At 40.6% G+C, this 25,026-nt stretch overlaps 2 protein-coding genes across 5 annotated transcripts in view; one reads left to right on the forward strand and one right to left on the reverse strand.

Annotated features, from left to right (window-relative positions):
• Positions 1-152: 152 nt before the first annotated feature.
• cul4a (cullin 4A) lies at positions 153-10,768 on the reverse strand. The gene is made up of 20 exons (XM_078246853.1): positions 10,074-10,768; positions 8,712-8,827; positions 8,336-8,440; positions 5,624-5,692; positions 5,461-5,534; positions 5,220-5,382; positions 5,038-5,127; positions 4,763-4,845; positions 4,346-4,413; positions 3,240-3,358; positions 2,921-3,113; positions 2,697-2,801; positions 2,473-2,583; positions 2,182-2,267; positions 1,910-2,017; positions 1,481-1,594; positions 1,293-1,398; positions 1,026-1,198; positions 725-877; positions 153-590 (listed from the first exon to the last, which is right to left on the reverse strand). The coding sequence occupies exons 1-20, from the start codon at positions 10,213-10,215 to the stop codon at positions 495-497; spliced, it is 2,274 nt and encodes a 757-aa protein (XP_078102979.1). The 5' UTR covers positions 10,216-10,768; the 3' UTR covers positions 153-494.
• A 1,739-nt stretch (positions 10,769-12,507) lies between these two features.
• tgfbrap1 (transforming growth factor, beta receptor associated protein 1) overlaps positions 12,508-25,026 on the forward strand; it is a 14,503-nt gene continuing 1,984 nt past the window's right edge. The window contains exons 1-12 of one of the 4 annotated variants that reach the window (XM_078246813.1): positions 12,508-12,767; positions 14,023-14,738; positions 15,409-15,603; positions 18,393-18,547; positions 18,777-18,859; positions 19,656-19,836; positions 19,953-20,113; positions 20,791-20,848; positions 20,941-21,084; positions 21,571-21,714; positions 23,476-23,635; positions 24,004-24,464. In XM_078246813.1, the coding sequence (XP_078102939.1) occupies positions 14,042-14,738; positions 15,409-15,603; positions 18,393-18,547; positions 18,777-18,859; positions 19,656-19,836; positions 19,953-20,113; positions 20,791-20,848; positions 20,941-21,084; positions 21,571-21,714; positions 23,476-23,635; positions 24,004-24,464 (2,439 nt within the window). In that variant the 5' untranslated portion in view covers positions 12,508-12,767; positions 14,023-14,041. The remainder of the gene's footprint in view (positions 12,768-14,022; positions 14,739-15,408; positions 15,604-18,392; positions 18,548-18,776; positions 18,860-19,655; positions 19,837-19,952; positions 20,114-20,790; positions 20,849-20,940; positions 21,085-21,570; positions 21,715-23,475; positions 23,636-24,003; positions 24,465-25,026) is intronic. The other 3 variants (XM_078246838.1, XM_078246822.1, XM_078246829.1) reach the window with 3 other exon arrangements.

Raw genomic sequence — 25,026 nt, forward strand, 5'->3', positions numbered from 1 at the left:
AACCGATCAGGTTTACACTCAGCAGTTTATGCAGCCATTCACAAGAAGAACGCCTTGAACAAAACAACAAAACAAAAAAAATCTTAAAACTCAAGACAAACCAACTATGGTAGAAAATAAGTGATTTTAGAACGACGTGATGGAGGAAATCCAAATCCTGGGGAGGAAGAAACAAAAACAGAGGAAAGTGCTAGTCATTTTCAGTTGAGTTTTGCATTAGCAGATTTGTAAGTCACATAAACCAAGCATCAACAACCCGGGCCTCTCCTCCAGCCTCATCCCACTACAGATGACGCAGAGTGGAAACAGCACAGCCAAGTCCCTCTTGTCTCTCTGGAGCTCTGTGTGATCTGGATGCTGCGACCAGCATTGTGGATGGAGGGAAAGATGGGCACCAGAGGAGAGTCGGGTGGCTGAAGGGCTGCAATGCTGTTTTTGGGGGGCCAGCTGTATGCTTGCTGTGAGGAAAGCATGGCAGTAACAGTGGTATCCCTTCAGGCAACATAGTGGTACTGGTTAGGAGTCTCCTTGTCACGTTCCATGTAGTCTCTGTCTATAAGTGACTCGATCCGCTTCTTCAGATCGCCCGGCTGTAGAGACGAAAGCAAATAACATGCTTATGAGCTCTTTGTGTGTGTGTGTGTGTGTGTGTGTGTGTGTGTGTGTGTGTGTGTGTGTGTAGAAAAATCTAAATAATCAGAATAAGAAGCTTAAAATACGTCACCTTTACAGGGAACTTCAGCTGGTTGTAAAGCTCTGATACCAGTAGGTTGTGACTAAGAGTCTTCCTCATCTTCATGATGCGCACCACAGCTGCATCGATCTGATACTGCCTGTCTTGAAACACACGCTCTGTGGTGCTTACCTGCTCCTCTACCTGTAAGGAAAATGTGTTTACAAAAACGGATAAGAACCATCCTCATGCACAGGTAAAACACTTCTAAGTGGTAAGTACAAAACAGCAAAGTACACCCTGGTTGAGGAGTAGTGTGTTCAGAAAGAAAGAAAGGTGCCAGTATTTTTACCGTTTCCTTCATCTGGATCTGGTTGATCTTGATTCGGAACAGTTTGTGTTTAAAATCGTTGTTGAAATTGAAGCGGTCTCCGTCTTCCACGTCTTTCCCTCGAGGGTTCTTGTTGAGGACGCGCGCCTTTCCGCAGGCAAGGGACTGCAGTGTACGCTTAAGCTCTCCCTCCTCTGTGCAAGACAAGAGAGAGAATGGTGATGTGATACAACAGGTACCTCTCTTACAATAGAATAGCTGTCCCACATGTTTAAAGACGTGTAAAACCTATGCCAGTGGCAGTGCGAATCTCCTCCACGCTGAATTCCTCTCCCTCATTGAACATCAACAGCACCAGCGTCTGGAAGAGCGAGACCTGCACCTCCTTCTTACCCTGCAGGAGAAAGTAGTCATTGTAAGTGCATTTTAGACGTCTTCTCTCCTTTATGCCACGTCAGGCTGCGCCATGCCCTTACCTCTTTAAACTCCGCCTTAAGTACAGCGTGGCCCAGTGTGGGCTGCCACTGCAGCTTCCTCCCACTGTGCTTCCCCAGGTAGAACAGCTTGAACACCTCCTGCAGTTTTACCATCTACCAAAACATAAAAAGGTGACATTTGTACCAACACAGTCTGATAAGGATCAGGTGATGGCCCTGCCATGTTTAGAGAACGCCAGTAGGAAGATACAATCAGTAAAACACAGTTTTCCTCAATAACTTCACCATGTTGCTGCTCACGTACTATAAATAAGCACACTAAATAAATTAATATTGTTTAAACAAATCACCAAAACCCACAAAAATAAGAACTGCTTCCATGACGCCATGTGCTCCTCAAGTGTGTTTGTCACAAGTGCCAAAGCATAGTGTGCAGAAAGAGCAGCACCCAAACATAGAAATGCTTACCTCTGGGGGCAAGTGCACCTCCATGGGTGTGTATGAAGGCCAGTGGCCCATAGTGAGGATGTTGACAGTAAGTTCTATGTTGCTTGGCTCGCTCTGGTTCTGCATATACTGCAAAGAAATAGCAGAACTTTTACAATTATGCAGGCATAATGAAAGCATTAAATGACACAGCACAGTGGAATGCATACACATACTGTAAACATGGCATCAATTCTTTAAAGCTACACGTGTATGTTTTTAAGTGTGTCTACGTGCACAGAGACAGAAAGTACCTGTTTGAACTGGATCATGATGTCTTTGGACAGTTCCATGTCCTTGAACATCCCCTCTAGCTTACTGGTGAATGCTGCGCCGCATTCTGGAGGAAGTCAAAACCACAACATAGCACAACTTGTCATCACACCCATGACAGACGATGTGCTTCATCTCTCAGCTATAATACTGGGTAGATGCTTTGGATAAAGTGCTACAATGTTTTTACCATATATGCATGAGCCGGATGAGGATTTTGATGAATGCTAGCATTCAACTTGCTTATTCAAGATACAAGACTTTGGACTCACCATGTTTGAGCTTGGAGAGCATGGACTTTTCAGCGTCAACAGAAGCACTCTTGCCAACCAGCAGACGCTTGGCCAAGTCCTTCTTATAAAAAGCTTCAAACACATCTTTCCCTGGATGGAGACAACGGAGGTCAAAAGGTCTCATCAGAGAGTTCCACGCTTCATAGTGGTTAGTAACACGATTTGACTGAGAAAGCAAACATATGTGCAGAAGTGTAACTGACCGTGTATGAAACGGAAGATTATCATTATCTTATCCAGGATTCTCTCCAGCTCCTCCTCTGTAGCCTCCTTGTTGCCTGCTCTTAACTTAGAATCCACATATTTAGCTGAATTGGAAGCAATAACCAAGAGAGCCGTTATCACATGCTGGAACTGATGAAAACCACATTAAAACACGAATCTGAGTCACAACTGCCATGGCATGTCATGTATTTGCCTGACCCACCAATAAGTTCAGCAGGTTTGTTGGGTCTCTTGTTGATAAAGGCCTCAAAGGCCTCCTTCATGGCGTTGATGAATCCCTCATTGCGTGTAAAGCAGCTCTGTGCGACGTTGTCCATCTTGTCCTTGAAGTCCAGCAGGTCTTGCACCATGTCCTTGTCTTTCTCTGGAGTACATACAATCTCTCCACCGAAGGACTACAACCAGAGAAAGTTTCCACCACGTGAATATGCATTTCTCAGACATAAAGAAAACACGTTTTTCTTGATGGTATTGCTTTGTGTTGTATGTCTACGTATATGTTGGTTGGGCTATGTGTATACCTTTATGTAATCCCTCCAGAACTGCAAAAGCGTGGGAAGTCCTCCCTTCACCTTGCTGAAGAGCTGGTAGAGGAGGACCAGCTCAGTCAAACGATTCCCATCCAGCAGGATGCTCAAACCTGGCACACAAATATTACACTAATACTGCATGTGCATATGAAAAAATACTGCATTATACAACTACATTTTAACAATTTGTGTGTGTTTATGACAACATTTCATTCACAAATAATAAAAAAAAAAGTAGTAATGTGTACAGCTGTACAAAGAGTGCAGGTGACATCATGGACTGTGCTCTAGTACAGGGATCGTCAACGTTTTTTAAGCCAAGGACCCCTTAACTAAAAGAGAGATGGAGCAGGGACCCCCTACTACATATAATGTATAAAATGAAGTTGCATAATAAACTGGGTCTACAATAACGTGTAGGGCGGCCTAAAGCCTTTATACATACCTTTTTTGCATATCAAGCTATTAAAAAAGCCTAATAATTGTTGGCATGGTTTATAAATCATGTTTTAATGTTAAAACATACGTGTGGCAAAGTGAATCCCTAAGATTAAATGTATCTGTGGATTGAATTAGTGACCAGCTAGGCCAGTAAGCAGTGGGGATTTACTTTATTTGCTTATAATATAATATATTATAAGCTTTATAATGTTGTTGGAGTCATGTTAAGACTTTTTAATTTCTAAAAAAAACTTTCCTAAATTAACAATAATTTGGAGGCCCCCTGCATTGACTCTGAGGACCCCCTAGGGGTCCCGGACCCCTTGTTGAAGATCCCTGCTCTAGTAAATTTGAATCACAACCATTTCATGGCAGGTCACAAAGCAGATACAGTAAATGAGGTGATTACGATTTAAAGCAGCAAACAAAAGAGTGCACGGTTTATTGAGGAGGTGGGACACCTTACAATGTCATTTAAACCAAATGAAGAACCCCAAAAACTACAGCCTCAAAATCACCAGAGTGGAATCAATAATCCTCTGGCACAGTTCAACTAAAATTGTACACAATAAGCCTCACAACTGTAGTACATATTGCCAAACACAAACACGCATGCTAATGTAGAGGACTTATTTAAGTCTTTCACGCAGACGTACCTTTTTGTAGCATTGCAGTCATGTGTTCTCCTAAAAGTTGTTTCTCAACGCAGCTAATAAGTGGTTTCCTGTAAAATATCATGTGAAATAATGTGTTTAAAACTACTAGAAAAAGCAAAAGTGTTTAAATTAAATCTGAAAGTATGGCTGCATTGTATTTACTTTGAGGGACACCTCAAAATTCAAACAGGCCCCTAAGGGTATTGTACTGTATAAAAGGTGCACCCTGCCTTAATGTTTGGAAAGAAATTATAATTGATAGGTATTGATTGTTTACTTTACTCATTTTTTTTTTTTTTTTTAAATGAAGGTTGGTTTGAACATCTTATTTTTTATTGGAGGTGTTAATTACGGAATAATGTCTATTTTGTATATGTTATGATAACATAATTGAACTTGACCAACAAAACTAATTACTGAGTGCTCTGGTCGAGGTAGCTCATGATACGATCATTCTCCTCCTCCAACCGTCGAGCCACATGGTGCAGGTACTCAGGCACCTGGACACATACAGACGCACACATTCAGAGCATTTGCAGATGAGAAACACATCCTTGGCGTTTATAAGTGTATAACAGGTTACTGGTGAACACATCACAGATCCATTAATACGTCTTTTTTTGACATCTATGAATGACCTATGCTCCCCAAAGAGCAAAATGGTTTCATAGAAGATTGATAGTCTCACTCACATCTCTCTCCTGCATCAGCCGCTGTCCCTCTGCTGCATACAGGCGATTGGTCTCAATCAAAAATCTCTCTTCAAAGGAATCTTTGTAAACCTTATTAAAAGTGAGACAGGAGGTGAACACGATGACATACACTCATTCTATTTTCTACTGGTTCGTTCAGTAATAAACAGGCGATCAGGTACCTGTAGGTCTGACAGCATGCCCAGCAGGCTCCTGATGAGACTCCGGTCTACTGTCTCTCCATTTCGCTCGAGTTCTATCTGCTCCAAAATGCCATCTACTGTGCGCTTCTGAACTGCACTGTCACTCACAATGTGGGTACGAAACAGTTCCAACCCAGTGTCCCTGCAACATATATACATAACGTCAGCCTCCTAAGCACACCTTAACAAACAGAAACATTTGCATAAACTAGAACTTTACCAGATGGAGGGGAGTAGGGAGTTCTGAAGCACATAGGTACGATCCAGGAAGAGAAAAATACTTCGGATCATTATCTATAAAGAGAAAAAACTAAAATCAGTCTTAAAGGACACTTCCCTATTAGTGGAACGGTATCGACTGGCATAGTTGTCAAACTACTTACAGTTTGCCTGCAGTGGTCCTGCCAGCAGCGATTCATTCGCTTCAGGAAGGAAAGGTTGTCCAAAGACTCTGTGAGCTCCATGTTAAGGAAAAAATCTTCCATTCACTCATTCCACTAAACCAACATTTTGAATGACATTCATATTATACTGTCGCTAGGCAGCACGGATTAAGACTTTGGTCAAACTTCTTGGCTCAAAAAAGATTTGGTGTTCAAGTTGGGTGACAGTAATGTTGTTTTTTTTTGTAAATCTGTACTGTCCTTATTGGAGGAAAAACAAAAAACTATATCTTACGTCCATAAAGCAAGGCTAGCCTGCCTAAAAACAAAGTCTAAAAACAGCTAGTAAGCAGCTGGAGGACATTGAGTATGATTAAATGAATAAAGTTCTATAATTGGATTGCTTTTAATTTGCGACAATTTTGTTAATCAGTGACTTGTTTTATCTTACAACACGTCAAGCATCTTTACATAGTCTGCTAGTGACAGCCACTGCTTGTTAAAGCCCCATTTGTTTAGGTTTTGGAAATACTAGTGCAGTGCCCGTTCAAAATGTGCCCGTTCCCAACGAGCCGATTGCTTGGCCTGTGGTACTGCAGCTTTCTCCAGAACCACTGTACCCCGAAATAACTTACAGAAGGCCCCAAGAGCACTTAATATGCAACTCAACTGTATACTACTGACTTACTGTGTACTTCTACTTCAGAGGAAAACATTGTACTACTACATTTACTTGACAGATAAATGGCACTGGTTACATTGCAGATTCAGATTTTACTCACAAAATATCACAATTAAAATAGGATGCATAATTTATGCATAGTTATTCATTAAACTATCCAGCATTATATTAGCGTTGAAAGCTCCACCTTGGACATATGGTATGTGAAGTCAATTTGAAGTACATTGTGCTGATAATGCCTCTCTTTCACTCTTCCCTTGAAGTAAACATTTGAATGCAGGATTTGTACTGCGTGGGATTAATAGTTTTAGAATACTATTAATAGTTTTACTTTAGAAACAAAAGGTTTTTGAGTACTTCTTCTTCCACTGCCAATACAACATCGACAACTCAAAATGTTTTAGTCGATGAAAAGTCATTACTTTTAGTCAAAATGTGTTCTTCCTGGATTTTATCAGCTTTTTTTATTTATTTTTTTATGTAGGCTTATGCCTGTCACAAATATCCTGTCAGATTATATTGAACATTTCAGTTGATCTAGTCTCGCCAAAACCAATCATTTTGTCACTTCAGTCAAACATCTCATGATTATCCGATGAAAAGGGCTGTGAGGATGGCTCATGAACGCAGCGCCAGGTGAGTTGATTGACACAGCTGGTGCTCATTGACTAATTATATTCCCCCTTTAAATGCAGTAGTGTGCTGGAACCTTGTCGTCTGGCACACGCCAGAGACAGCCAGCAACGCTTTTTTAAATTTACTACTGAACTGTGTTAGGAGTTTGGAGCGGCACGATTACGTGCGCCAGAAAAGCCAGGCGACCAGAGGCGCACGGTGAAACGGTTGGCAATATGTGTGAGCAGATGTGAGAATTAAAAAGTGCCTTTGTCTTTGTCGCGTCTGTGCAGAGAGAAGTCACGGTGGCAGCGAGTCTTGCTACAGTAGTAATTACCAAACACGTGTGTTAGTCACTTGGTGACACTGGTTATAAAGTTATTTTAAAACGGTAGAAAAGTTGGTAGACAAAGTTAGTATGGCAAACAAACAGTTTGAGTTGCAACAGTGTTCCTGTAGGCTATCCGCTCATGCTCGTTGACTCCAGGGAAATGAAGTTTGATTGTAACGTTGGTATATCCAGCATCCGCGCTCAGAAACACACATGGTGAAATACACAGGAGGTATTCATTTCCAAATAGTCGCCGGTTGCCCGCTGCAGACTGTCACTCACAGACAGAGATTCCTGACTTTTATAGATAGATAAAGGCTAGCTGCCAAACTTGTTGTATATTGACCTCTTGTGAGAAAAGACTGCAACAACACCTGATGGGTGCCAGGAAAGCCCAGACCTCGTTAGTTAAGTTTAAAGCTCCAAACAAAACGGTTAGAATAGAAGTAGGCGATATTTTGATGTTATATCGATATCGTGATCTAAGACTAGATATAGTCTTAGATTTTAGATATCGTAATATTGTAAATGGCTTAAGTTTTGTCTTTTCCTGCTTTTAAAGGCTGCATTACAGTAAAGTGATGCCATTTTCTGAACTTACTAGACTGTTCTATTATTTGCCTTTACCCACTTAGTCATTATATCTACATTATTGATTATTTATCTAAAATTGTGAAGATATTTTGTTACAGCACCAATTGTCACCCCTAGAATATTGTCACAACATCGACAGAGGTATTTGGTCAAAAATATTGTCTGATTTTCTCTATCGCCAGCCCTAGTTTAGAATCACTGTCAAAATAGTAAGTTTATGATTTTAAAAATGAGCACTGCACTTAGCTTTGATTGCGGCAGTGTATTCAGGCTGGCTAACTATCTTCTCCTACTATGAATCATGGGCTGCTTGATCTGAAAAGGACTCCTAAATGAACATACCTCACTAAATGTTGTATTTAACAGTAGGCTGCGAACTAAATGTAAGAACCCCACAATATGCATCCTATTTGTTCCAACATCAGTAAATGTTTCCACAGGTTCGACACATAACTTGACTGATGTGGTTGTTCACAAAAAAAAAAGGATATTCTCTAAACTGTTGGATCTGGGCCTGTACGTGATCTTCACAGACCTGCCGTAGCTGCTTGTACAGCGTGGGGGAGACTTTATACGAACAGAGGTTTTCTACCGCCTTCAAGAAAGAGAGACAAGGAGAAGAGACAAGAGCACAAGAAAAACACTGTATATTACGGATTTTTTATTTTAGATTTGGCCACTGGTTAGATGTATTCAATGTGCACATTAATGTACACCAATATAACAATAACGCACATAAAAGTAGATACTGTTTTGATGCGATAGATTAACTTGTCTCCACAAGTTTATTTTAACCCTGAGCTATGATTTACCATTGGCAACTTCAAGTATGTATTGTATGGGAGAAAAAAAAAGAATCAGGAAACCTGATAAAGCTCCTCCAGGTTGTACTTGATAGAGGTGCTGTTCTGGATGGCACCCACTGCATCGCGTAGCTTCAGCCACGTGTCCTCAGTATAGTTCTCTGCTAGTTTTGGCCTGTCTGTTACAAACAAAGTAAAATTAAAACTGTTATTTGTTATACATGTTGGGAACCACCAAACAAGCTGACAGGAACTCATTCATGCATATGAAAACAGTATTAGCATTCGGAGAGAACCTAGTTTGATGTGTTTAACACAAACATGATAAGTTGCACATTTGTAAACTATCAGTTCTGATGTGATCCAGTGACAGTAAATAAGTTGAGACATTTATTGTTCTGAACAAGTTTGCACATATGAAAACAGCTTCCAGTTTTGCTGTTGTCAAACAAATACTTTAAACTTGTTTTCTGAGTCTTTATAGCTAATGAAATATATTTTATTAGTATTTCATGCATCAGCAGATGCCTGCTTAGCTGCCTGCCTATATAAAAAGTTACTGTGTTACTGCCACTATATATATATATTATATACTGTCTTTATCAAGACCTGAAGTTGTGAGAGGCTTTAAACATCATCACACCACATAAAATCAAAGCAGTAAGCAAAAAAAAACCTATATCACTGGGAGATGTTAAGCATGTGTGATTACAAAAACCCTATCCAAATCGGACATGAACTGATCAGAGCAGTAGGGCTGGGTATCGAACTTTGTAACCTTTAGACACCGACCAAATTGCCTCCATAGTACCCTATGAAGTATCGAAAAATGCCTTGTCATTCATTACCATTACATTTCAATACCTACGGAGTACATCTTATCAGCGTCAGTGACCCAATGAACACGCGGCATCCTTGTACCAAGATCTAATAATACTTGTGATTGGCTGTCTAACGTTACACCTTGTAGAGGCATGCAGGAAAAACAGTTACCACAGATAACAGGGGCTCACATGTGTTGTATTTTGAAATGCTTGACAGTGTGCGTCACATATGTTTAAAGGAGCTGAAAAATTAAAATAAAAGAGCTGTACCTAGCTAATGTTGTAATATATTTGTGTTACATGGAATGTATATAATTGGTTTCGAAAAAAAAAAAAAGTATCGTTCAGGAACCGGTATCGAATTCACGTATCAACACTGCTTGAACGATACCCAGCCCTACGGAGCAGTAAGGTCAACAAATTGTAACGTTACACAACGTTACAATTTGTTGACCTTACTGCAATTTGTAACTTACACAACCCAGAGACAGACAACATACAGTAACGTTATGGTCTAAAAGTTACAACGTCGGCTGTTTAAGATGAATCGATGTGACTGATGCTGTTAGATAACAAAGGTGAAAACGATGAGCGGCAGTACCTTTGAAATTTTTGATCACTAATTTCTTTGAAGCGCCACTTTTGCTTGAGGCCACAGCGGAGGTCCTGGCCATCCCGTTGGTGTTGTGCTCCGGTATAGCGGAGAAGCTGGCTCTCTTGTCCTGCCGGGTGTCCTCTGCCATTATCAGATTAGCGCTTTGGCTTATCGCTGTATGCTTCAAGTGTTTTGCTGAGTTACTGTTTGATTGTTCAATCGCCTGTTTATTTACTGTCAGCAACACAGACTCTTTGTTGTCTTTGGTGGACAGCGCAGACAGTCGCAGTATATTTAAAACACATTTACAAACAAACACTGACTAAGGTTGGGTTAATCAATCAGAAAACATAACTACCGTCAGTTAAGTAAACAGATAGTTAGCTAGCTAGCTAACAGTAGCTATGTTATATGAAACTGCAGCACACTTTAGCTAACGTTACCAGCTTTCGTCTTCTCCTCAACACTTTAGCTTTTTTTTAGGCTAGTCCATGCCAGTATTGATTACTTACAGATTTTAACGAATTCAATTATTGTATTTCGCAACAGCAAACAAACACCTAAAATTGACATAGTTAGCGTTGATATAACAGACCCATGTTATTGGTGGCTTTCTTTACCCACATCATAGCTAGCTAGCACAACAAAATGGCTTTTCGCAGACAGTTCAGTTGGACAGGTGCATCTTGGGTGAAAAGCGGCCGAGATGCGTTCAGAGACAGTTTGGACTTTCACCGTCACCTGTTTCCCCCCCTTCTTCTTTTCTTTTCCCCGTGAGAAATTGTGACAGTTTAGACGCTACTGCGTATTACTGCCCTCATCAGGAAGTCACTTTAACGAACATGTTCTGCTAAAAATTTCCATAATAACCCTGCCTGTGTCATGTAAAAACCAGTCTATGGTAAAAACTGTCATTTCCCCCCCTTCTTTCTCTTCTTTTGTTTTGAACGGCAGCTTGCATCCTTATGGTTGCACTGCTGCCATCTTCTGGAGTTAGTTAACTCCTACAGTGTCCAGTATGTCAGAACTGCGTAGAACAACACTTCATTTGTCCTGAAAAAGGCAGTAACTCACTCAAAACCTTTAACATGTGAGCCATACATAAAGTGCATCACTGCCACTGAAATGCAGTGGTGAAAGAAGAATTTTTAAAAAGTAACAATACCACAGTGTAGAAATGCTCTGTTATTGTACAAGTGAAAGTCCTGCATTCACAATCTTACTTAAGTAAAAGCAAAGAAGTATTAGCATCATCATCATTATACACAATGGCCCATTTCAGAATAATATATATATATTATATCCCTGGATTGTAGTGATGTGTACATCAGAATGTATTAGTTGATATTAATCGAATCTACAAAGTAACTAGTAGGCCTAACTAACGTAAAATGAATGTAGTTGAGTACAAAGTACAATATGGGCTTCCAAATTTTTGTGATAAAAGTAAAGTAGCAAATATACATTATGTATCTGCTTTCTGATTTTACTGTATGTTTTATTCCTTTCTGATTTTACTGTACTGTTGGATGTTTTATTCTTGTTGACGTAAAGCACTTCGGATACCTGCTGGTTGCTGTAAATGGCTATATAAATACATGTTGATTGATTGATATTTGGAAATACTCAAAACCTTCAAACAAAAGCCCACTGATATTGTGATTCTGTATTTTATTTCTCATTTAGGCTAGACCGACAAACCTTAGTCATAGTAAGCACTTTATAGTAACAGCAGTGTAAAATACAAAAACAGACATTTTGACTTGTCAAAGCAGGAAAAGCACAAGTGAAATCAAAAGCATTAATGAATGCTCTGTTCTACGAAGTGTCCCAGTGAGCTATTAATCCAATGAGCCCGTCATAGCACAACACCAGGACATCCACTAAGTGGAAAGCAGCCATCAATAATGCTACTGAATACACTTGTGCTTTTCCTGCTATGACTTGTCAAAATGTCTTCAGTGAAAACAATCTATTATGAGATGATGTGGAAATGCTCCTGTATGACCTCATCTCAGCACCTATTCCCTTACATCTGAAGAAAGAAAGAAAGAAAGAAAGAAAGAACACAAGGCAATTTTACACAAGCCAAATTCACAGGAGTTGAAGTGTATTTCTTCGCTTATCCCTTCTAGATACAACACCAGACGCATTCCCTTTTAAAGGGGTCATAGCACAGGGTCAGCCCCTGGAGCAATTTGGGGTTTCGGTGCCTTGCTCAAGTCCCCCGGAGGCGAACTGGCACCTTTCCAGCTGGCTACCAGTCCACAATCCATACAGACTGAGCTAGCCTACTGCCGCCCCATGAGTGAACAAACCAATGATTATTTGCACTAAACCTTGAGGAAGATAATGTTACAAACATATTCATATTTTTTGGTCATATTTAATTTAAAATGTAATGAGAAATCCTACAATTTTGCTTCTTGCTTGACGGTATTGAACGCACCTTAGTATCACCTGCAACCAGGCCAGCAGGAGTGCAGCGCAAATGGGCGGCGTGTTATACTGAACAAGGAAGACCTAACGCTCCTTAAAGCCGTATTTTTCCGCCTGTAGGTCGGTGCGGTGCCGACCCTAGCACAATGGCCATATTAATGTCTGACTGTAAATATATGTCGTGGCGGCTGTTTTTTGAGTAGTTCGCCTGTTTGTGGTGATCCGGTGGCCTGCCGTCCTGAGCGCTGTGTGCAGCGGTAGGTAGGTAACGTTAACGTTAAGCTATGCTAACGTCAACAGCTCCAGGAGGGAGTTAGCTAGTACGCAGAGCATCATCTCAAGGGTGGGGAGACCGGTTGAAACCTAGGTTGGGTTTCTTCGGACAGAGACACATTATAATTGAGCCCTAACTTACTTCAGCCACATTGAAAGTCTATCTTAGCGTTAATTAGCTTGCTAGCATTGGCATCACTAGTGTCTTTAAGCTAACGTTAGCATAGCTAGTTGGTCCAGAAGCTGCCTAGTATAATCAATGTATACAACGTTATGACCATGACTACCTCACATGCTTAATCTACATTAGCCTGCGAACAAAATATTCTACCTCCAGACAGCCAGTGTTAACAGTTAACTTTGTTTTACTACCGCCGTTAGGCTCTGCGGGTTTGCCAAGTTAGCTGGCGTTAACGTCGTTAGCTGGTTAGCTGTCACCACTATAGCAACGTTAACGTTACATGAGGGCATGTTAGCTAATGTTTTCCAGACCTGTTGATAATAAACCGTAACTATATTTAACGTGAATACTGTTTAGGAAAGAGGATTAACTTAGCTTCATGACATAACACAGGAGATATTGGTAAGGATGTGAATAAGTTATTATACAGGGAAGGAGTTATGTTACCATAACGGATATCTTTAACATTCATGGCTTAGGAAAGAAAAACACACCAGTAATCAATTATGTATGACCATGGCGGCTAGGCCATTAGTAGTATTTTTATTCAAGCGTCACACACCCCAAAATGCCCAGTACAGTACTCGACTCTACTAAGAGAGAACGAAACAAAAAGCAAGCAAAGCACAATACAGTATGTATCTGTGTCAAATATAAACTTATTAAACAAACAACACTTTAATATGGTAAGTCCTTAGCAAACCCTGAGCTAAGTGATATGCCTAATTTGTAAACATGTTATGGAATCGACAGTCATTCCACAGCCATGCTGGTGAGGTTATATATAAGGCTGCATTTGGGCATTTTTAGGACTCGCACTCCTGTGTTATTATTCAGAAGTAAATCAGTCAGAAATGAGCAAAAGTCTAAAAGCAGAATATATCCAGAGTTTTCTCGTGAATAAGGGACACCCCATGCCTCAGTATATCCTGTTTCTGAGATTTAGTTTATTGCCTGTGATTTAATAATGTATCATGAGAAAATGTTTTGCGGTATACTCTCAATTTGATTATTTAATTTGTCTGCAGTTTGGTTGATGCCTGTCTGTTTTGTATCATCTAGTGTAGATGCCTTGGCTGACATGAGTGTGAAGGCTTTTGAGCTTGTCCCCGCTGTGGAGCGAGATCTCCTCATGGGTGACAAGGCTCGCATCAACATCGAGTGCATTGAATGCTGTGGAAAGCACTTGTACATGGGTACCAATGACTGCTTCATCCACCACTTCCTGCTGGACGAGGTCACTTCCTCCAAAGGAAAACTGAGTTACTCGGCTCAGAAGCTGCTGCACAAATATCTGGGCCTCAAGAAACCAGTTGCTGAGCTGCGCGCTGCCTCCGCTTTGGAGCGTTTGATAGTGCTTTGCGATGGAATTGTCTTCCTGGTAGACATGGTGACACTGGAGACCGTGCCCTCGGCGGCAGGAGGTGGAGCCAAGATCAGAGGTGTGACAGCGTTCTGCATTAACGAGAACCCGGTGAACGGTGATCCGTTCTGTGTGGAAATGGGTGTGCTCTCCTCCAAGCGGCGGACGGTGCAGATTTACATGGTGTATGAGGACAGAGTGCAGCTGGTCAAAGAGGTGACCACTCCTGAGCAGCCCTGTGCCGTCAGTGTTGACGGGTACTTCTTGTGCCTGGCCCTGGCTACACAGTACATGATTCTGAACTACAACACAGGAGCCTCCCAAGACCTCTTTCCTTACAACAGTGAAGAGAGGAGACCCATTGTGAAGAGGATCGGCAGGGAGGAGTTCCTCTTAGCAGCACCTGGTGGTCTGGGTAGGTCGGGGCAAAAACCGGGTCTGCAGCTCCTTAAATGCATTGAATTTGAGTTCCCTCAAAAAAAGAGGCCTTAGTAGGTAATACAAAGCCTTAAACATAATTTACAAAGCTGAATATTTTTTCTTGGTATGTCTGTCAACTTTAGCAGAAATTAAATAAACTAATCAGGCTAATATTCCATTGGTTAATCCATCCATTTTCTGCCATTTATTTGCATCCAGGTCACATTGATGGATTAATCATATAACTAAGAATTATTGTTCTTTTCCAGCAGGAAAGTACTGACAAAAATGTAAATGTCCATAACTTCATGTACAACTAAGATAACCGTAGGCCTTATTGTCCCTACAGGTTCTCCATCATTCTTCGACTTATTAAATAAATATTAATGGGGTATTAAAAAGGTCCAAATAAAAATCTAAAAGTTAAAGTTTTATTTTTTTATTACTTGTTAATTAGTTTAAATTTTTTTTTTTTTAGGTTAACGTACAATATTTATCATGTAGTCTATGTATCATCAAAACAGGCTAACCTAACAGTTTTTACAGCCTGTGTGCGTCTGCTGTTACGTTTTTGAAAAGCTATGAGTATTTATTGACCCAAGAGAGTGTTTGCATGACATATCCCTGTTTATCTTTTGAAATTGTCTCTCCACATCCCCCTCCAGGAATGTTTGCCAATGCAGAAGGGGTATCTCAGCGGGCTCCAGTGAACTGGTCAGAGAGCGTGATTGGTGCTGCTGTGTGTTTTCCGTACGTGGTGGCTTTGGATGAAAGCTTCATCACCATCCACAGCATGTTGGACCAACAGCTAAAACAGACCCTTTCATTCAGGGATGGACACATTCTGCAAGACTTTGAAGGTATCCTCACATATTGCTTTCTCAAGGATTTTCAACCTATGTCGTCTAATGAAACCAACCATTTACCAAAAGAAATCAGAAGAAGTGATTCCCTAATTGATTCATTTTTGCCATTATTCATATAGGCTGTGACACATTTAATGGTGACAAAAGTCAACAAGGTCCCTTTTTAATAATAATCACGTGTGTGAAATGATGTTAGAAGAAGGTGAAGAACTGATATATGAAGTTTTTCCTGGCAGTAGCATTATGTTCACTATGCACTATTACAGCTCACCAGGTGACCTGCTTCCTGCAGGTGTACTCATTAACATGTATCAACCGTGTCGGACATGTCCAGTTTTTTAAGAATACTCCACAGATTTAGCATTGCAATCCTATAACACTGTTGAACTCACAATAGACAGTTGCAGTGTATCAGACTTTGTGCAGCTCCCTCTGAAGCCACAAAGAGCTTTGTTTTCTTTCACATATGCAGTAGTCATAGAAATAAAATTGAAGTAGTACTCCACAAGAACTATAAACAGAAGTTGACTTGACTTTTGGCAAACGGCAGAGTTCCCATCCCATATAGATTATAGAAAATAGATATAAATCATGTGTCTTCAACTGTCAAGTGCGTCCTTATTGAATGCAGATCTGTGAACAATGAGATTGGAAAACAGGCCTCTGTTAATAGATGGTCCAGGGATGGAAAGAGACGTGGCTTTGGTTTGCTGGACTGAGAAACCAAAACCTTTTTACCAGAAAGAGTCAGAAAGCCAGATAGAGCTGCACACTGGGGCAGGGACGTTGTAACTATTTTCTGGGAGGTCTGGGGGCATACCACCTCTGGAGGAAGGTTTTGGCCGTATAAGTCCAAATTTGGTGGCCTCTGGCACATTCTAATGCCACAATTCCATCAAATGCACTGATCTTAATTATTGCATATTTTAATGAGTTTGTCTCACCGATTGTAAAAACCTATTGTAAAGGAGAATTAGGCTTCTTGAGTGTTTTTAGTCAACACAGTCTCTAAATAGCTATTCATATTTAAAACCATGGCTATTCCTAACTGATCAGAACTTTTGTAATTAAGAATCATCAGACCTTATTTATTTAACACCTTCAATGTAAGGTTTATTAATACATGCCACAATGATGGTTAACGTATTGTTTTACTTGAAACATATGCACATTATAATTTATTTTTAAGTAATCATTTGGTAGCCTGGTCCTACCAGACTCTGGTACATTTCATTTGTACAGAGAGTCTGGCCACTCTCCATTGACAATGGAGGCGAGTACTTGAAGGCGGGTACTCTGTTGAAGTTTAAAACTATTGGATCTGCCCAGAGGCACTCTGGATCGGCCATAACCAATCGCTAACGTTTGGTCGTGACGTCGGCTTAGCATCGTTACCGTTAGCCTCAGCCAACTCCTTCACCACTAACGGAGCGAGCTGGAAAATCAAACTTTTCCCGAACCCCGTGGGGAGGAGGGCCACAACATCATGGCCACAACATCATGGCCACCAACAAAACTCGGCAAAGATTGTTCTTGCTCGGGCTTTAACTTCTGGATATTCGGCAGCGTTGCCACCACGGACCGAATGGCTTTGCGCGCATCTTTCTCCGTCCACTACATCTCTAGCGCATGGCCTCAACGTCATCGTTCTCAGCCACTCCCTCTGTTCGATGATTGGACCGCCAAATATTTGGCCGGAGAAAACCCAAGACTATACTGCGACCCAGACGGAGTACTGAAGGGAAATGAAAATTGAGCGGAAGTACGTAGGAGGGCGGAGCCAGGCTAATAATTTGGGACATCTGACATTAGTTTGCGTAATTGGTCGATGGCAAAAAAAAATAGGCTGCAAAAGTGTTTTATTATATATTTTCCTCATGACATAGGCCTGATACTTTGACAACATGTCCTGTTTTAGTGTGTGTTTGCAATGTATCTTATAGATGGCTCAGCAGTAAAAAGATATAAATAAAGACAGGCTAATTCATTCATTCGTTAAACCCAAAAACGTGTGTGGCATATAGAGAAAATGCAGTGCTTTCAGATGCCTTTTTAAAGGCTTGGTCATCATCAAGTTGCTGCAACCTGTGTTTTGTGAAGTATCCCTGTTAGTGCAAGGAGGCTAGAGGTCGTAATATACACACACAGAGAATTCCAACTTGTTAATTTAAACTATTTTATCAGAATCAAAAATGAATATCAAGTAGCCAGCTGGACATAAATGGGTAGTTGCTGTTTGGCTGGCAGCCGACGCTTATGGAAAGATTTGCTATATCGATATCAATAAAAATCTTTTAATAAAAAAACAGCATGCGCACATGAGGAGACATGCTTATCATTTCTGACAATCCCATCACTAGGCTATAAAAGCATATATTTATGTTGTAAGGAAATATGAATGACAGAAGCAAATGTAAGCATCAATTCTTAAAAATAAAACATTTGGTGCAGTAAAGGGAAGCTGCTGATTAGTGATGCTGCCTCGCCTCTACTTCCAACTTCGCATGCACTGGGGTCTTGATTCTTAATGGGATGTGGAGCACTAGCAACCTTTTCCTATTACAGAGAATCGTTCTCTTCAACAACTAATAAGCAACTAAAGCTGAACACATGAAGCCGTCTCTTTCCAGAACTAAAGACGTTTTTAAAGGTGTAAGCCACAGGATTCAAATTAAACCGAGTCTGTTGGTTGTTTATAAACGAGCCACTTGTGATATCACTGTGGATATTTCTGGCTGTTTGAGAGTGTTGATATTCTGACCTGTGAGTGTTGTGTGTTTTAGGAAAGGTCATTCTGGCTTCCACTAAGGCAGTGTATGTCCTGGTACCTCTGCCCCTGGAGAGACAGATCCAGGACTTACTGGCCAGTCACAGAGTGGAGGAGGCACTCCTCCTCACAGAGGGAGCACAGCAAAATATTCCCAAAGACAAGTTCCAGGTAACAAACAGTATGTTGTTTTGACTTTATGGCTAAAATATGTCAAAAAGATGACGATATGTCTGATTAATCGACCATACAATGATACTTATATCACTAATATTCAATGATACTATGATTACTTAGTCTGGGCTGAGATCTTTAATGTAAACTATAAAATAATTGTCAGTATATCTCTAAACCCAAAAAACACAATTGTCTCATATATTGTCACTTTCTGCATGTACAGATTTTGCACAAAAGAATTCTCCAGCAGGCAGGTTTCATACAGTTTGGCCAGCTTCAGTTTCTAGAAGCAAAAGAACACTTCAGGTAAGAGTCGGTGTTAGTTTGTTTATTAAACTGCTATGTTTTGTCATGGGATTAAACTGTCTGTGGCTTGAGTCCAGCAAATACCATTCAGGCCCAAGGTTTTCTAGAAAAGCCTTATGTTACCACATACATAAATATTTAGTATTTTAGTGATTAATATAGCAGTAGAGTGTTTATTTTTGCTTTTTAACTAATATTACTGACCCTCACACACCAGTACATGTTGAGCTGTGGTCATTGTAAGAATTGAATCACTTGGAATAAATTGTTACACCTTGAAGAGCAATCAAGTCACCCCATTCATGTTTTCCAATTCCAATCTGTCGGTCTTTTCATAGCCTGTGAAATTAATTAATTATGACTTAAGCTCCTTGACAAAAAGAACTTTTGTACAACACATGAACTTTCTTAAGACTGAAGGAACCCCTATTTCACTAAACAACTGATTTTGGTTACTTGACCAAAGTTGTTACCCCAAACCCAGCTGTCTTTGTAATTACTTTACAAATGTTTAATATTATAGATGCCTCTGCCAAGGAGGTAATGTTTCCAGTTCTGTGTTTTCCTGTTTGAAAGTTTGTCCACGGGCAAAGGATTTGTTTTTGAGGATTGTACTTCTATGCCATACCAATGCACGTTGAACAAACATTTTCTATTGTAAATATTATAACAAATGTTGAAGATTGTGCCGCTACGATGTATCGTGTGCGTCCTACGGCTGCCTTCTAGTTCCTCTAGTATCTGGCTTTTAGTTTTTGATTGCTTCACTCAAAAATCACTCAAAATATTTTTGCAGGAAGGGTCAGCTGGATGTGCGGGAGCTGATATCTCTCTACCCACTGCTGCTGCCAGCTTCCTCTTCATTCACACGCTGCCATCCTCCTCTTCACGAGTTTGCAGATCTCAACCACCTGGCACAGGGCGACCAGGAAAAAGTGCTGCGGTGCAAGAAATTCCTTATCAGTTATTTAGGAGAGGTAAATGGAGTAAAAATAATATTTATTTACATAGTTTTGCATTGAGTTCACCTGTCAGAACTCCTTGTAATACTAATATGTATAACAATATAATGTGTTTCTTCCTCCACACACAGGTACGAAGCACAGAGGTGGCCAATGGCTGTAAAGAGGACGTGGACACTGCACTGTTAAAGCTGTATGCTGAACAGGATCATGACAGCCTTCTAGATCTGCTAGCTTCAGACAATGCCTGCCAACTAGCAGACAGCCTTCCATGGCTGGAGAAATATCACAAGTGTGTATATCGTCATTTTTGGTTTTGAGTTGCACCTTTTTTAAGATTCAGTTAATATAACATGAAAAACACACCGGAGGTCACTGCATTTTAACATGCAGACATTTTATACTTTGAGGAGCCTTCACATCTGTAAAAGCGCAATTATTGGAATGGACACACAAATAGAATTAATCTGAAACACCATCCACACATTCTCTTCATTCTCTTAAAAGTTACCTGCACTGCTTGTAGAGAGTGATTAGGGTCAATTGGTAGTTTCAATTTGATTGTGTCATATCATGATGGAAACTCTTTAAACCCTTGTGTTGTCTTCCCTTCAACCTTTTCGACATTTTTGTTTTTGCTTTTTCCGACGTTTTAAATTTTTACATTTTTCTTCTACACATTTTCAGCGCTTATTCCTATGTCCCATATTTTCTGATATAAAACAAAAATTTAAAACGGGTCAATGTGACCCGAAGTCAACACAAGGGTTAAAAACTCGCAGACACTGGGAATCAGTAAATATTTGCAACTGAGATGATTGAGATGGGGCTTTACGTTCTCGTTGTTAATTATAACCCTGGTAAAGCTTAAATACTGTCTAGTTTAGTCAAGACAATTGAATTACTTTGTACAAAAATAGATTCTCGAGGGAGAGGCTTTGCTTCATTCGGTCTTTTTTCCCCTTCTAGATACTTTGCACTTGGACTGCTCTATCATTATAATGGTCAGGATTCAGCAGCACTTCAGGTATGCCTAAAATGAGTTGTTATTTCTCACAGAAGAACCCACACCAACATAATGTTTAGGAACTTCACGTGTTACCTCTATTTTTCTGACAGTTGTGGATTCGCGTGGTAGATGGGGATCTGCAGGACTCCACAAGATCTGACCTTTATGAGTACATCGTGGACTTTCTCTACTCCTGTTCCAACCTGGACCTTGTATGGAAGTATGCAGACTGGGCCTTGCAGAAGGATCCCACCGTAGGTTACCAGGACCTTAAATTATCTCAAATGACCTTTTTATTTCATTCAAATTTCACTTATTAATTAAATCACTGCCTGCCGAGTAACAGAAAAAAAACCCTGCCAATTAAAAAATTACAATAAAACCTGTACCACAGCACATAGGCATAATTATATAGAGTTAAAAATGAGTAACAATTCTCTACTGTCCATGTGTCTTTAATGCAAAACAAGACCAGTGCTCGCAAGCTATTTCTTCAGTTCCTTATTATATAAAAATAAATTCCTATTGAGCTCCCTCATACAGTATATACCACCATACAACTCCATTCATGTACGGCTTAAATAGAAGAAGCAGATAGACTTGATGTGTTTTTTTTGTTTTTTTTTTTGCAAAACAATGTCTTGTGACATTTTCACATAATTCTCTGGCATAATCGTCTCATATTTTGCATGACGTGGTACTGCTAGAGTGGTAACCTAGCCTTTCTTTTTTGTTCATAGATAGGTGTCCACATTTTTACTAAAAGGCCTGCCAGCAAAGATCTGTCCGAACTGAACCCTGATGATGTCATCACTTACCTGGGAAAGCACAGCCAGGCGCTGCTTCTCTACCTGGAACACCTGGTGCTGGAGAGAAGGACAAAGGTACAATAACATGATCAGCTGTGGCTTTGTGGTTAGAGAGCACTGGGGGACCCTGGTTCAGGTCTTGGTGTTCAGCAAGTGGTTGGCGCTGTTGAAGTGTCCCTGAGCAACACACACAATCTGTGCTGATTTTCCCTGCAGTATCAGTTCTCCAGAGTACTGAGTTGCGGATATATTTACATTGACTGCAACAGACTATGAAGCTGGTCTCAGTGGTTAACACTGTCCCTTGACTTCCTCCTACAAGCCTGACCTGTGAGCTAGGTTGCCTTAAAGAGTATGTACGTACTAGAGATATGGGAAGATTCACCATGATTTGCATTGGTGCGTGGACATAAAAGTGCACCAATTAGAAGTGTGCATAATACTTTTTGTTGAGCTTCACATTGGCTTACATCAAAATTGGGCTACCATTTGAGAAAGAGAGTCAAGTAAAAGTAGAGAGAATTCTGATTGATTAGGATATATTAACAGCATTTCTGTCATGAATATATTATCAAATTTGTTCTTCATAGACTAAATATGCTATTAATACGCCTTTAATGGAAGTGAAAGTGTTCCTGCCAAGTTCTGAAAGTGCAGTGCAGGCTGCTTACCAACACAATTTGTTTGTTTCAGAAGAACTAAAGATATAAAATCAAACTCTCTGTACCATATTAAACTGCATAGCATCATATTATTTTGCATCGCGTTGTGTTGAATCACATTGTGTTGAATCGCACTGCATCGTAATAGAGGAGGAATCGTATCGCATCAGTGTTTGCTGCATACAGTATGTATCTTTCAGTATGTATCGGATCGTGTGCATCACATCAGCCTCAGACCAGAGATGCGCATCCCTAGTATGTACACCTTCAATTTCTGCCTTTCTTCTCCCAGGAGTCCTGCAACATAAGCAATTAAGAAAAAGGATGTTTGCACTAGTTTAAAAAAAATCGATAACCAAGATAGTTTCACTTACAGTAGAGCATTTCTCTTTTTCAGGAGTGCCCTGCTCACACAGTTAAACTGATTCACACTGAGACGCAGCACAGTACAACCACAGTCTGATCTGTTGGTTACTGAGAAGCTCCATTGTAGTAGATAGAGAATAACAGCCTTTCTCATGGACGTGTCATTAATTGTTGTGAAGGCTGATCCGGTTGGTATGGTGTCTTTCTGTTTCATGTTCTTTTATGATGTAGTTCTTTAAAGGTGTCCTAATCGATGTCACATGTTTTTTAGGTTGCAACATTTTTTGTCACATACAGCAAACATCTCCTCACTATCTGCTAGCTGCCTGTCCCCTGAACACACTGTAAAAAAATAAAAAAAAATAAAAAAAAGTTCAGCTCTCTGTAGACAGCCCAGGCTCCACAATCTGCAACAAAAACAAACTGCGCCAACCTGCGCCACGAAATATAACCGTGTTCCAGCGTTCCAGCCAATAACCGACGAGAAGGATTTGGGGTTGGGGGGTTAGTGCACGGAAGGGAAGGGAGGGGATGGGATGATGATGAGGAGGAGGAGGGAGGGGCGAGCTAGCCTCAGTTTTGTTTGACAATACTTTGAAGGTCAACAAGAAGAAACGTCACCCAACATCGCTTAGAGCACCTTTTTAAATACTCTTCAGATTAAGGTAATTAGAAAAATGTATTGCAATTTGCAATCCATGTGAACATAGTCTTTTCAGGATAACTGTTTCTGCTATTTTATCTAAGAACCCTCCTAACTGAAGGTTTATTGAATTCGGATCGTTTTCTTCCATGTTTGTGGATGCAGAAGGAGAAGTTCCACACACACCTGGCCGTGTTGTACCTGGAGAGGGTCTTGTCACTGCTGTCGGAGTCGCCAACAGATGAGCAGAAGCTCACCAGAGCTAGAGAGAGGCTCCAAGCCCTGCTCAGGGAGTCCAATCTATACCGTGCACAGTTTCTTTTAGGTGAGTCACAAGTCTGAAAATGCCACTACACTTGAATATCTTATGTTTTAAGATGGATCGATCTATGAATCTATTTTTGCACAAACTTTGAATACTCGCAGCATTTTAACCAGATCTTTGAGGGTCAAAGTGATTTTAATTGTAATGACGTCTAGCTTGATATAGTACAATCGATAACCGTGCCATCTTAGATTTAACACATCTTGTATGACAGATTGTAGCATCATAAATGCAATGCAGACTTTGGGTCTGGGTTTAAAAATGACTGGAAAATCCTAGATAGCAAGGTGTGATTCTCCAAAGTCCCAAAGAGAGGTTATTATGCAGAGTTTGACCCTTAATGTGTCATGTCCTTCTGCTTTGTTTAGGTAAGATGGAGAACTGTGAACAACTGCTGCTGGAGCGTGCAACACTACATGGAAAACTGGAGGAGCATGACAAAGCACTGCACATCTTGGTTCACAAGCTGAGAGACTTCCCGTCTGCTGAGGCCTTCTGTACATGGGCCTCTTCTTGTCGGGATTCTGCGTACCGACAGCAGCTATTTCACCTGCTCTTGGGGGTGTATCTAGACAGAAACCTTTCTGGGAAACCCCAGACTGCAGCAGGAGGTGGAGACCTGGAGATGGCGGCAGTGGACCTCCTAAATCGGCACGGCGAGGTGTTTGATGCAGTCCGTGTCCTGCGCATGCTCCCGGAGGGCTGGTCACTGCAGCTGCTGCGGCCCTTTCTGGGTCGAGCCATCAGGGCCAGTATGCATGCCTGCCGCACCTCCCAGATTGCTCTGGGGCTAGCCCACTCTGAAAACCTTCAACTGCTGCATGACCGGGTGAGTCTTTACATCTTCCTTTTAACTGCTATACTTGTTTAATGTGTTGTTTAACAGGCTTGACACCATACTTTTTTAGATTGATTTTTGTTTTGCGACCAAGTTTTTTTTTTTTTTAAGGGATAAAACGGCATTAGTTTCACAAAGGGTTGACGGCACTAATACTGATAATGTTAACATAAATGAGTACTTGTTTTAAAGGTTTAAAGGTGTCCCTCAAAACTCCCCCAATAGATGGAGCAATCCTTAGTAAACCAATTAAATAATGAACAACTGAAGTACAGCTGCATTGATTAGTTGTTTATAGTGCTGTCAGTTAAACGCGTTATTAACGGCGTTAACACAAACTCATTTTAACGGCGTCAATTTTTTTTTATCGCAAGATTAACGTTCTTTTTGGCCTAGCAAACTTTGTAGTTTTTTTTCACATGCTGTTGCAACAACTAGTAAAGTTAGAAAAACTACAACACCACACCGGATCTAGCTAGACCGGAAACAAAACAACAGGCACGCTGCAAACAGTTGTTTTGGGCTTGCGAGCCGGCCAAACAGTAGTAGGCTA

This window comes from Sander vitreus, chromosome 1, assembly GCF_031162955.1.
Source record: "Sander vitreus isolate 19-12246 chromosome 1, sanVit1, whole genome shotgun sequence".
Taxonomy (NCBI): domain Eukaryota; kingdom Metazoa; phylum Chordata; class Actinopteri; order Perciformes; family Percidae; genus Sander; species Sander vitreus.